At 38.7% G+C, this 13325-nt stretch overlaps 2 protein-coding genes across 3 annotated transcripts in view; one reads left to right on the top strand and one right to left on the bottom strand.

Annotated features, from left to right (window-relative positions):
- Positions 1-5745, top strand: part of P2RY12 (purinergic receptor P2Y12) — a 28281-nt gene extending 22536 nt beyond the window's left edge. For both annotated transcript variants that reach the window (XM_063442528.1, XM_063442529.1), the window contains exons 2-3: positions 1490-1615; positions 4323-5745. In XM_063442528.1, the coding sequence (XP_063298598.1) occupies positions 1591-1615; positions 4323-5362 (1065 nt within the window). In that variant the 5' untranslated portion in view covers positions 1490-1590 and the 3' untranslated portion in view covers positions 5363-5745. The remainder of the gene's footprint in view (positions 1-1489; positions 1616-4322) is intronic.
- The window catches only part of MED12L (mediator complex subunit 12L), a 442361-nt gene that overhangs the window by 123485 nt on the left and 305551 nt on the right, over positions 1-13325 (bottom strand). The window lies entirely within an intron of this gene.

Genomic DNA, 13325 nt, shown 5'->3' with positions numbered 1-13325 from the left:
CCCCAGTGTAAATCTCGCGAGACCCGCGGCCAGCTCTGACGGCCGCGGGTCTCGCAAGATTTACACTGGGGAGCTGGAGGAGCTGCAGGGAGGTGAGTAAACGCTTGCTGCCCGGCGGTCCTGGGAGGTATTATCGGAGCACCCACTCCCTCTTCTGCTGGGCTAATATTTATTCGAGTATAACGAGCAACCCTAATTTTAGATTAAAAATTGGTACATGCAATCGGTGTGCGCGTTATACTCGAATAAATACGGTATGTAACATTATGGACCTTATATCTAGAAACACTGTATATGTTTGGATAATTAAGTAAATATAATAATTACATAATATCAAACATTTCCTATGTAAATAAACACTGGTGAGCAAAACTCTTGAAATTAAATATATATTCTAATTTAGATAAACAGGTTGAAAGGACAATATATTCTTAAAGGATCAGTATAGGGTCAGGAACACAAACATGCATTCCTGACCCTATAGTGTGAAAACCACCATCTAGCCCCCCTGGGCCCCTCATGCTTCCATAAGTATAGTAAAAATCTTACTGTATTCAAGCCTGAAGCTGTAAATCTGCATGCTGTTAGACTCAGAAAAACAAGCAGTCTGCTGACATGTGGTAGCCTGATCCAATCACAGTGCTTCCCCATAGGATTGGCTGATACTAACAAAGAGGCAGATCAGGGGCAGAGCCAGCATGATTCAAACACATCCCTGGCCAATCAGCATCTCCTCATAGAGATGAATTGAATCTATGAATCTCTATGAGGAAAGTTCAGTGTCTGCATGCAGAGGGAGGAGACACTGAATCACAGGATGCTGTGCACAGTGCTTCCCTGTGCTCTGCTGACAGCAGATCTGAGTGGATAGAGGCATATTAAGCCTCCATCAACTCTGAAGTCCCTCTGCAACTGGAGGTGTTCCTAGCTTTCAATGTAAACACGGTATTTTCTCAGAAAATACAGTGTTTACATGAGAAAGGCTGCAGGGAGCTATAGTTCTCACCTGAACAACCTCATTATGCTGAAGTTGTTCAGGTGACTATAGTGTCCCTTTAAAGTTCTAACAAGAATTTAGGAAATCTTGGGGTTATTATGTAATTTTCAATAGCTATTTGGAAAACCAATTTAATGAAGGCATAGACTGTTAGCGGTGAGGGCGATCAGGTGAGGAGTAACATATGTTTGTGTCTGCAAATCAATGTTCTAAATTAATAATTATGATTTAAGATGAACGCAGAATATAGCACTTTTATTGTCTCCATGTAGTATTTACAAAAATAGCTATCAATTAAGCAATATCTGGCAGAATGGCTGTATTTTTTTATACTTTCTCTCTATAAGCATTTTTCTTTCTTGAATGAAAACCATTAAAATAGAATTTTATAATATACCGTTTGATTGTATCAAATCATTCATACTGCAAATACTAACCATTTTTTATTTAATTATTTTTTTCATTACTTTATTCTCAACACTCGAATCTTAGAGCGCAAGGTCATCATCACATCCGAATAATTTATGTCATTTTGGGCGTCCTGACGCAAATACTGCAACAAAAAAGTTTGCTTGGTTTCCGTGACTCATAACATGGATTCTTTGGTTGGTTATTCAGGTATAGTATCACTTTCTCATTTCTTTAAATTAACTCCCCATACTTTGCTTAAATTGAATACTGTGTATGGATTTAATTCAATAGCACACTGTTAAATTTGAATATTGTGTGTGCAGTAAAAATATTATTTTTAATAGCTTTCTCATGTAAAAATGGCTTATCTTTTTAGATCATATTAGAGAATTATTTAGTGTGGCCGAGAGAGGGATAGCTTTGTAGGGCTTGAATAAGGAATCAGCACAATTTTGCCACTTCCTGTGTGTGGGGAAGAGGTACAATTTTTGTAGCATCTACTGTCCCACAAAGAGAGAATTCAGTTCAGTTCAGTCCACTCTAATATCCAGTATCCAGCCAAAAAATGTGTCTTGATGACACTATCAGTATGTAAGGATGAGCAGAATATATCTTGTTTAACCCCTTAAGGACTGAGGCAGTTGTGAAAGTTGTAATCAAAACAAAAACGTAAACAAAGCCTTGAATTTGAAAACCGTAATTCACTTCTGTCATATTAAATGCACCCACACTTATTATATATCATTTTGTTCAGGAGAAACAGGGCATCCATGTTACATCAACTATTTATATGTTAAACATAATTTAATATGAATAAAATATAAAAAATATGAGAAATTAAGACATTTAATTGTTATAGTTCTGCATGGCATTTTAACTGTGAATGTCATAATACTGTTAGCTGTTACTGCAATAAAGTACAAATATTTGTATTCAGCAATATCTACTGAGTAAAACTGTACAGGTTTCATGGTGTTTTGGGAAGTTACAGGGTCAAATATAGCACAATACATTTTTCAGTTTATACACATTGAAATTTGCAAAAGTAGACAACCCAGGGTATTACAAATGGGGTAAGTCTAGTCTTTTTTAGTAGCCAGTTCATCACAAACACTGGCCAAAGTTAGCGTTCTTATTTGTTTGTGTGAAAAATGCAAAAAACTAATTTAAACGCTAATTTTGGCCAGTGTTTGTGACTAAATGGCTACTAAAAAAGACTGGACATACCCCATTTGCGATACCTTGGGTTGTCTACTTTTGTGAATGGTATGCCATCATGGGGGTAATTCTCATTCCTGTGTTACCATACGGTCTCAAATGCAACATAACCAATCTGGCAAATTTCAATGTGAAAAAAAGGAAATTCAAGTGTTATATTTGACTCAGTAACTTTTGAAAATACCATAAAACTTGTACATGGGGGGTACTGTTATACTCAGGAGACTTTGCTGATCACAATTATTAGTGTTTTAAAATAGTAAAATGTATTACAACAATTATATCTTCAGTGAAAGTGCCGTTTGTGTGTGAAAAATGCAAAAAAACGTCACTTTCATTGACGATATCGTTGTGATATGTTTTACTGATTTTAAACACTAATATTTGTGTTCAGTGAAGTCTCCCGAGTAAAACAGTACCCCCAATAACTGATCGCGGCTGGATCGGATAGAGGGTCTCTGCCTGAGCACACAGGCAGACCCCAGGTTTGCGACCGCCGTCGGGGGAACGGCGGGGATGTTCTATGCCATTAGAGCCACCCCAAAAAGGATGGCATAGAACGCCCGCAGTCCTTAAGGGGTAAAGTGTAAGTCCAATGAAAAACATAAAACAGCACGGTATATAATAATGATACAATATCTGTCTATCTCCTCAACAGAGAACGAGAGATACCAAGCTTAGAGAAATGCATGGGAACCTTACTACTAGCGCTCAAACTCAATGAGAGGAGTTAGTTAGTTAGTTAGTTAGTTGTGCTTCTGGTGAATTATTTTTTCAGCACCTGGGCAACCCACAGCAACACTTAAAGGGACACTCCAATGTCCAAATACAAAAATGTAAAAATCGCTGTTTAGCAGATATGATCCAAAGGAAAATAAGCAGGAATTTATTTATGCATTTTTTCATGGATGGTATACCTAAAACAGCTGGCAAAACCTGCAGATCTCGTCTGCTGCTTTTGCAAGCCCTTCTCTTCTTCCACAACCCAAACATTTGGTTGTTGTCCAATCACAGACTTCCCAATTCAGTTCAATGAGAAGTTTTTGCAAGGCAGGTGCCCTGGGCAATTGCTGCCTCTTTAATTAAGCTCCACTGAGCTAACCAAACCAGGAAGTAACATGACCTGTTGTCTGACAACCATGGGATGTGATTATTATTATTATTATTATTTATAAAGCGCTAACAAGTTCTGTAATGCTGTACAATGGCTTGACTAACAGACACGTATTTGTAACCAGTCAAGTTTAACGCACAGGAACAGAGGGATTGAGGGCCCTGCTCAATGAGCTTACATGCTAGAGGGAGTGGGGTATAGTGACACAAAAGGTAAGGATAGGGTATAAAAGTAGGTTTCTAGGATAGTATTCATTGAGGGCATAGTTTTTTGATGACAGTTTCATGAGAGGAATCAGGGTGTGGGGAGGGAAAGCTGTTCACAGTTTAATTGATATGCTTTCCTAAAGAAATACGTTTTCAAAGATATTTTGAAGGAGTGGAGACTGGGTGAAAGTCTGACAGAGAGGGGAATTGTATTCCATGGGAATGGTGCAGCCCTAGAGAAGTCTTTAAGGTGAGCATCAGAGGTAGGAGTACCTATATTGGTTTCACTTGATTTTACAAATAGTCCTTGACAAAAATCTTTTTTTTTTTTCAGTCTCTACACATAATGTATATTATTTTTCATTTCTTTATTTAGGAGGTCGGGAGATCAATACAGAATTTAAATTCCACAACTTCACAAATCACATTGGTAATTTGAGTGGATGTTCTAGAGAAAACCGTGTCAACCAAGTAATTTTTCCTGTTCTCTACTCTATCCTGTTCTTTGTTGGAATAATAATGAATGGCCTTGCGATTCGAGTGCTTTTCCAGATACCAAGTAATTCTAACTTTATCATTTTCCTGAAAAACTCAGTTATTTCGGATTCTCTAATGATTATGACATTTCCCTTTAAGATTTTAAGTGATGCAAGACTTGGGCTTTGGTCGTTGAAAGGTTTTGTTTGTCAAGTAACCTCTGTGATATTCTATTTTACAATGTATATGAGTATTTTATTCCTCGGACTCATCACTATCGACCGGTACTTGAAAACTGTCAGACCATTCAACAAGACAACCAATCCACTCTCGGCGAAGATTTTATCAGCTGTGATATGGATAGTTATGTTTTCAATTTCACTCCCCAATATGATTTTGACAAATAAGACACCAACTCCAAAAAATGTGAAGAAATGTGCCTTTCTCAAATCAGATTTTGGGCTAGTTTGGCATGAAATAGTGAACTTCATATGTCAATTTATCTTCTGGATAATTTTTGCAGTCATTGTAGTATGCTATCTTCTGATAACTAGAGAACTACTTAAATCCTTCAAAAGAACCAAAAGGGAAAAGACCAAATCCAGAAAAAAAGTCAATATGAAGGTGTTTATAGTCATAGCAGTGTTCTTTATTTGTTTTGTTCCATTCCACTTTGCACGGATCCCTTACACCTTAAGTCAAACCCGAGATGTCTTTAACTGCTCTGCACAGAACACTCTTTTCTACTTGAAAGAAAGCACCTTGTGGTTATCATCTCTAAATGCGTGCCTGGATCCTCTTATCTACTTTTTCCTTTGCCGTTCCTTTAGAAATTCTCTAGCAATGATGTGGAAAACAAAGAAAGTGTGTGGCACGTTTTACATAAAGCCAAGCATACTGACGCGTTACAGTAAGAGGACAGATGAAACACATATATAGTAGAAGAATGGGTGGAATTTAATCTGAAGTAGTCCTTTTTAGTTTATTTGCAGAACTGTTGCTATTGTATATTTTATGCATAGTGGATAATAAAGAAAAAAAAAATACGGTGGCTATTTGACAGGTAAACACAGTGAGAAAAAATCCAAAGTAGTAATATTGAGAGTGTCCCTCCAAAATCAGGACTGTTTGAGGCCTGCATAACTAGTAAATTATGAAACATTATATTAATAATCTTTACCTTAAAAGCTGTCAAACTACCTAAAACATTTTACAAAACATATAGCCAGATTATATACATATAGCATATAGAAGATTAGTCACTTAGCGGTTTTCAGTAAATTCCTTCTTGAAAGCGGACAGGGTCAGTTACACAGCTCCTGGCAAGCAGGTCTACAAATAATTGCACAGATGAAATACCTAATTTAAGTAAACAATTTTATTTTTATTCCATCACCCTGGTTGTTGCTTTTCTTTTATTAAAGTTTATTATATTTTCAAGAAGGAAAAAATGCAGCAGACTGAAGTAAGCGCTTTCTAAAATCTTGCACTATATATTTTAAAATAAAATTCGGGATACAACAATGTCTACATAGCATACTCCCAGTTACCGTACAATAAACACTGTCTGTCTAACACTAAGGTCGCATGTGTAGCAAGAAATGGAGCTATGAGGGGTATGTGGAAAAGGAGGAAGGTGAAATGGTTAGGAAAGAGAGAAGTCTTGCTACTCTCAATAACCTCTTGGGAAAACCTTTGGATGATTAAAGGACATTCAGTAAGTGCCTGATAGTTAGATCACCTGCTGCCTTCCAGGTTGGAAAAAAACATCTTAATGTATGGCTTTGTTCTAGAATAGGCAAATTGTGCTCACAGGCGGCAGTAGTCCTTTACTAATAGTTTGAGATGTGTGTTGATTTAAGAATGGTACAGTAACTTGTACACAAAGCCAAGTAAGGCATTGCCCTCTTTTAGAATCACAACTATAAATGTTCTATGCCTATCATGGCGTGGGCTACAAATCTCTAATTGTTATTAAATCACTCATTCATGAGTCAATGTGGATATGCTATAATGTCTACCGAACTAGCAATGGCAGATAGAATATTTGTATTAAGGTATTTGTGTTTAGGATGGTAGCAGATAGCCAATTACTGGCAACCACAGACCATCCAGGTCATCAGGGCATTGGCCATGACAACCATTCAATAAAGTTACAAGAAACATTTCAAATGATGCGCATGACATAAATTACAATGTAAGTGACATAAATCATGTAATATGCATCACTGAAATTCATGTCCATGTGTTATGGCTAGTTCTTGGCTTTAATTTGGGAATACAATCTACCAAATAAATGAGGAACAAGCTGAAACTATGACAAAATAAAACCGAACATGGTTTAATAAAGTACATTAAAAAGCATGCTCTTGATAAAGTGGAAACTCAGAAGATAGAGATGTTAAAAAATAATCCAGGGTGCTCCCCCCTGAAATTCAGGGGCCAAAAACTCCTCCCAACGCTTCTTTTAGTGAGTGATAATGTGATAGAAGGAAAGACAGGAACTCCAGCAGGTAGACTGTAGAAAAGGGACCTTTAGAATGAGATGCGTAGGACCACTTGGTTTTATTTATTTAATTATTATAATTATTATTGCCATTTATATAGCATCAACAAATTCCGTAGCGCTTTACAATATTATGAGAGGGGCGATTTAACTATAAATAGAATAATTAGAAGAAAACTTACAGGAACAATAGGTTGAAGCGGACCCTGCTCAAACAAGCTTACATTCTATAGGAGATGGGGTATAAAACACATTAGGACAGGAAATAGCAATCAAATAAGGTGGGAGTGAAGCAGAGCTGGAGGAAAGAGTAAAGTGCTGCCCTTTAGGAGAGAGAGAGCAAGAGACAGCTTTGTGACGTAGAGATTACTCTGGAAGGCCATAAGCTTTCCTAAAGAGATGGGTTTTAAGGTACTTCTTAAACGATCGAAGACTAGGGGAGAGTATGATGGCGGTAGGCAAGCTATTCCGTAGGAAGGGAGCCACCCATAAGAAGTCCTGCAATCATAAGTTGGCCGTACGGGTGCGAGTAGCGGACAAGAGGTGGTCATGGACAGAGCGGAGAGACCGAGATGGGGCATACCTATGGATCTGTGAAAAGATAAGAGGGGCTAGAATTGTTCAGTGCTTTATAGGTATGGGTTATCACTTTGAATTGACTCCTATAGGATAAAGGAAGCCAATGTAAGGGCTGACAGAGGGTGAGGTGTGAGGAGACCGACTAGAGAGGCAGTAGAGACGGCAGTATTCATTACAGACTGTAGCGGGGCAATTTGGGAAGACCAATTAAGAGAGAGTTATAATAATACATGCAGGAAATTACTAGAGCATGGACAAGCTCCTTGGTAGAATCTTGCATAAGAAAGGGGCGGATGCGGGCTATGTTTTTAAGATGGAATCTACAGCATTTGGCAACATACTGGATGTGAGGCTCAAAGGTGAGGCCAGAATCAAGTAGGATGCCAAGACAGCGCGCTTGCAAGGATGGACTTATGGGGATATCACTGACTTGAAGGGAGAGCGAAAGAGGGGGATCAGTATTAGGAGGAGGAAAGACTAGGTTTTCATAAAGCAACTTTTCTACCACTTTTGTGTAACACCATAGTTTGGAGGAGTCACCCTGGATACTCTTTTATAACATTCTATCTTGTAAGTTTCCACTTTATCAAGTGTCTACTTTTTAAATTTATTGTATTACACTATGTTATGTTTTATTTTGTCATAGATTTATCTAGTTCCCCATATATTTAGTAGATTGCATTTTAATAGAGAAAGGAGATTTACTGGGGCAACTCCTTGGGGAAGCTGCTATTCTTCCTCACACCAGCTAACTACTGGTGGGAATTGAATTTATACTTTTTGGGGGGGAATGTTCTACAAATTGGACCACTGGATAATTACCTAACTGGCACGATTTTCAGTCTGAGGCTGTTCTCACACGTTAAACAGGTCATTGAGTTTCAAGCTTTCAGAGTAAATGTGTACAACAGGTCTTGCTTTAAAATTGCTAAGAAGCAATTCTTCGGCAATTCTTTGCTAAATAAGGGTTTCATATAAATGTGGAGTATGTTCTTTCTGTAATTTCCAAGGTTAGCCTAATATGAAAGGATGCATGCTGTAATTCACTGGTTCCATATATAGTAAAGAAAGTCCTCACTCCATATTAAACAGGATGCACACATGTAGAATACATTTAAAAATTCATATCAATCATATTTTATTCACAAAATGTCTGGTTGACAATAAGCAGCCTGAGTTACCAGGAAGTAAATGAACACATCCGAATACGTGAGTTTGTTTTCCCTTTATTTCTCACTGAAAGAAATGACTTTGTGTCACTGGCCTAAAGTTTAACATATCCAAAGTATAAAATTTAGAGTATACACTTTTTTAAAGAACTTATATCTACTAACTAACTAATAAGCAAATTGGCGGGAATTCAAAGTATAATCATCCAGCGTTGCTGTATATCTCGTGGAGAGATTTGACTTACATTTGAAATTCAAATGTGAATTCCTTTTCCAAATCTTACCATAGTAAATAACCCTCTCTGTCTCACTTTATAATTAAATCCCCACTTTTTCCATTTGCATTTTTAATGCATATTATAGTAATAAAAAATTATTTCAATTTAATAATGAAAATAGTCCAACACGAATACCAACAATTGAAGAAAGAGATGTATTGCATCGTGTCTCCAACTACGCACATCTGCCTAGTACCCATAAAAAGTAAATCTATTTAGAAAAAATAGGGGAAAAAAGCTGAATGCTGGCTGGGCCCTAATAAGGACCATAGAAGTTTGGGTGAGTACAATTGTAAGGTCCAAAGCTCCCTCAATCAAAAGAACCAAAGGTAAACATTACCTTTCATACCATTTTGGGAAAAAAAGGAATGCCAGATGCAGAAGGACCATTTGTAAGTCAATTTGTGTTTTTACTTAATGTTTAAGTAACTAATGGTTCAGTGGTATTTTTTTTTTATATATTAATGACCAACTGTACACAACTACAGCAAAACTGTAATCTGATTATTTCCATCATAACATTGCACAAACAAGGTGTATACATGCTCAGTAAGTCTCCCATATATTTACACTTCCTGATTTCTAATTGGCACTGCAGCACATGAAAAAGAATCTGAGGTAAATCTCTCTAATTGATATAAAAGAAAAATATGTGCGATGTTTCCACCCTGGAGCATCCTTTCTCTTAGATTCAAGCAAATTTGTCAAGCCATGTCCTAAGGCCATGCACTGCAACTCGGGAGAGATGCCGACTGTACCTTCCCCATGGAACACACACAGTCACTGAGGATGGGTGCCACCTGCACTGACTCCCTATGAGGAGAGGTGCCAACCAGACCCTCTCCCTGGTTCTCAATCTGCTGCTGCTGGTGAAGGATGCCACCTGCACCAGCTCCAGCTGAAAAGGTCATCATTCACAGTCAGTGGGGAGATATGTTGATTGCACCTCCTCACACTGGAATTCACACGGTCACTGGGGAGGAATGCCACCTGAAATGACAAACACATCCTCTCCATGTATCAAACTGCGCTGCTGGAGAGAGTTATCACCAGGGACATATTAGCCGCGAGGCAAACAAGGCATTTGCCTAGGGCAGCACAAAACCAGGATACACCACTGGTTATCACCTGTGGTTTCTGTAACCCATTCTGCCGCCACTCATATTCCATCGACCTCAATCTGGTGCTGGGGAGGAATGCCATCTTCACCAACTCCATGAAGGTCACATTGATGTGGGAAACAGAGGGCACCAGGATTTTCTCCCAGTGACAATGCTTTTGCTGCAAGAAGAGTATTGAACTCACACTCACCTACCCATAGCCTCCAGTTTGTCTGGTATTCCAATGTGAAATATAAAATAAATCAGCACCTGGTCAAAAAAACAAACAACCAATATTCCATATTTGCTAGGAATGTTATTCTGGTGTCACTTCACAGTGAATCGCTAAAGGAGCTTTATGTCATATAAGCTAATAATTGAATGCTTGCGGGCTGCACTGTACATACTAAAGCCTAGCTGGCAAGCATACCAGCATGGCCTACTCCAGGGGTAGGCAACTTTTAGCCCCCCTGATGCTATACCGGAGTATTATTGCTATAAGAGCATTATGAGGGATGTAGTCCACAGCACCTGTAGAGCTTAACATTGGCTACCCCTGCCCTTTTTCGTTAAATGCTATGCCTTGCCAAACCAACTCACTGACACAGCTTTAGTAAACACATTTCTCTCCACAACAGAGTCCTACAAATAGGAAACATTTGTTGTATTTTTTTTTTACTAGCAAATGGACTTGCAGTGTGTATAAACAACATATCAGTGTTTATCAAGTGCCATCATGCCAAGTTTTGCATGATAGGTGTGAGGGGCATCTTTAATATTGATTGGACCCTGGCAAGCACTTGCTTAGACCCCCTGAAGCCTGCCCCTCTCCACTCCCTGGCATGCAATCACACCCTCTGCCTCAACCCAGTGGCAGAAGTAATGTAGATAGGATCCTGGGGCAAGAAAACTATTTTGGGTCCCTCCCTCTAGCACAAGAGGGGTGAAAAGGTAGACCCCATCTGTCGTTCAACTCCCACGATGCTATGCCAGCAGGGGATCTACCATTTGGCCATCCTTGCATTGTTGTATTTGTGAGCAGTGTTTGTGCATTTGAATGTAAGCATGTTTTTGTACAGAGCATATGTGTGCATGTATGAGTGTATTTGTATATACTGTTCCCATTGAAATGCAGTGATGTACTTGTGTGTAGTGTTTGCGTTTGATACAGCGGTGTGTTTGGATATAGTATTGTCTTTTAAATGTGGTTGTACATTTGTGTGTAGAAATGGTGTTTGAGTCAATGGGTCTGTTTGTATATGGTTTTTGAGTTTGAATTAAGGGTTGTGTTTGTATGTAATGTTTGTGTTTGCAGGGGTATGTTTGCATGTTGTGTTTGATTGTTGGGTTGTATGCACATACATACTTACACAGATATACATACACATTAACATACATATATACACATATAAGCACAATGACACATGCACATACTCAGATACACATACAGGCATATACACACACTCAGATAAACACTGCCACACACATTCAGGTACACACTGCCACAGAGATACACTCACTGACATATGCACACACATATGCATCATCATTTTTAGATTTGCAGTCACCCTCCTGTTGGCTTACCTTTTGCCTGCAGGAGGGTGACTTGCTTGGGGTGCTGCTAGTTGAGGCTGATGTGTGAGGAGTCTGCAGTTGCTCACTCCTTCTGTCACTTCCTGCTGGATCCCGTTAGTATATCAGTTTGTGTTGGTCAGCAGTCACCTCTCCAATTTTGGAAGCCCTCCTTAGGAAATGCAGTGGTAAAGGGCATCCAGTGTGCCTTTGTGTATGTGGAAATATGTCACAAAGGTGAAGTCTCCAATCTCTGGAAGATACTTGTCTTCAAACTTTGCAGCAAGGAACATGGCTGTCACCCCCTACAAGCTGCAGCTGGCTTATAGGAACAGAGTGAATTCCAACAGTCATAAACAATCTCCTGCAGAATGCAAAATGTCATCTGAGCTTGAACCATCCAGTCGATCAGAAAACTCCACATTCGCTGTGCCTAACCAGACGGTGCAATAACTCAGACCTTCTTACTTGGCTGCCAGCACGCCTGCTTTGCCTCCTGTGTGGTGCTCTCCGTATGAAGTTGGGAGGAAGTGACCGTTTCTCACTTCCTACCAGCCCACTTATACCCCTGTTCAGTGATACCCACCAGATTGCCCTAAATGCATAGGTCACCCAATGGGCCCCTCCAACGATACTAAAAAAAAAAAAATTGTTGCGGGCAGCAGGCCAATGGGGCAGCTGCTTTGGGCCCCCCAAGAGTAACTGGGCCCATGGCAGGTGCCCTGACAGGGGAATTTCAAAGTTGTGTTAGGGATATACACCTGCTGTTATAGATTACAGCCACAGATGCAGACTTAGAATATTAAAAAAAGCTTCACCTTGTGAGAATATTTGTCTGGCAGTCTGCATTAAATTACATATTCAGTTTTGCTTCTCGAATATTGTAGAAAGCCTGGGACCTTTCCAAATGACCATCAGCCCCCGTGCTATTTATATGGCCCTCAAGAGATAATTGTCTTGTCCTAAAACGACTAAGGAAATGACAGGCTGTTTTTAAGATCATAGGAAGTTTCATGCCAGCTCCAAGGAAAACGAGAAAGTAGATAAGTATGTCATGAATTTTTATAATTAAATAAAGAAGTAGGGCATAAAGAGAAGATGAGAAAAGAAACAACATAAAGGCAAAACATAAGGGAATAACTGAATGCTACCAAAAGAAGGGCAGATTCTCAGGTACATCTCTATGTTCTCTTACTGAACTATTGTCACTCTAGATATTATATAAAGTGCTTTCCAAGCTCAGTAGCAAAACAGATTAAATATTACTGAATTAAACCATAACAGAAATAATAAAACGGCAACAGCTGTTAAACTATGGGGTTAGTCTTTCTTTAATTTCATACTGTCTGCTGCCCTAACATGCATAAAGTAATAATAAGCAATGCAGCAAATTAAAATTAAAGCAAAATTAATGTATAGCCAATTATACCCAATTTAGGCTGTCACCAATTAATGGGCAGAGGACATTGCAATATTTATTAAAATTATAATCATACGTATTGTGGACCCAAGCTCACACAGGCACACCAAGCTGAGGATTAATTTGTCAACGGTGGGGTACTCATTTTGGTTTGATTAAAGGAATAACACCACTCCTATAATATTGCATTACTTGACTTTTCTTAATATATATTTTACAAGCAAGCAAACACTTCTAAACAAGTATACAAACCAAACTAAACAAAGGGTCAATCTATA

Source organism: Pelobates fuscus, chromosome 2 (genome assembly GCF_036172605.1).
Source record: "Pelobates fuscus isolate aPelFus1 chromosome 2, aPelFus1.pri, whole genome shotgun sequence".
NCBI lineage: Eukaryota > Metazoa > Chordata > Amphibia > Anura > Pelobatidae > Pelobates > Pelobates fuscus.
This window is presented reverse-complemented; position numbering and strand designations above follow the sequence as displayed.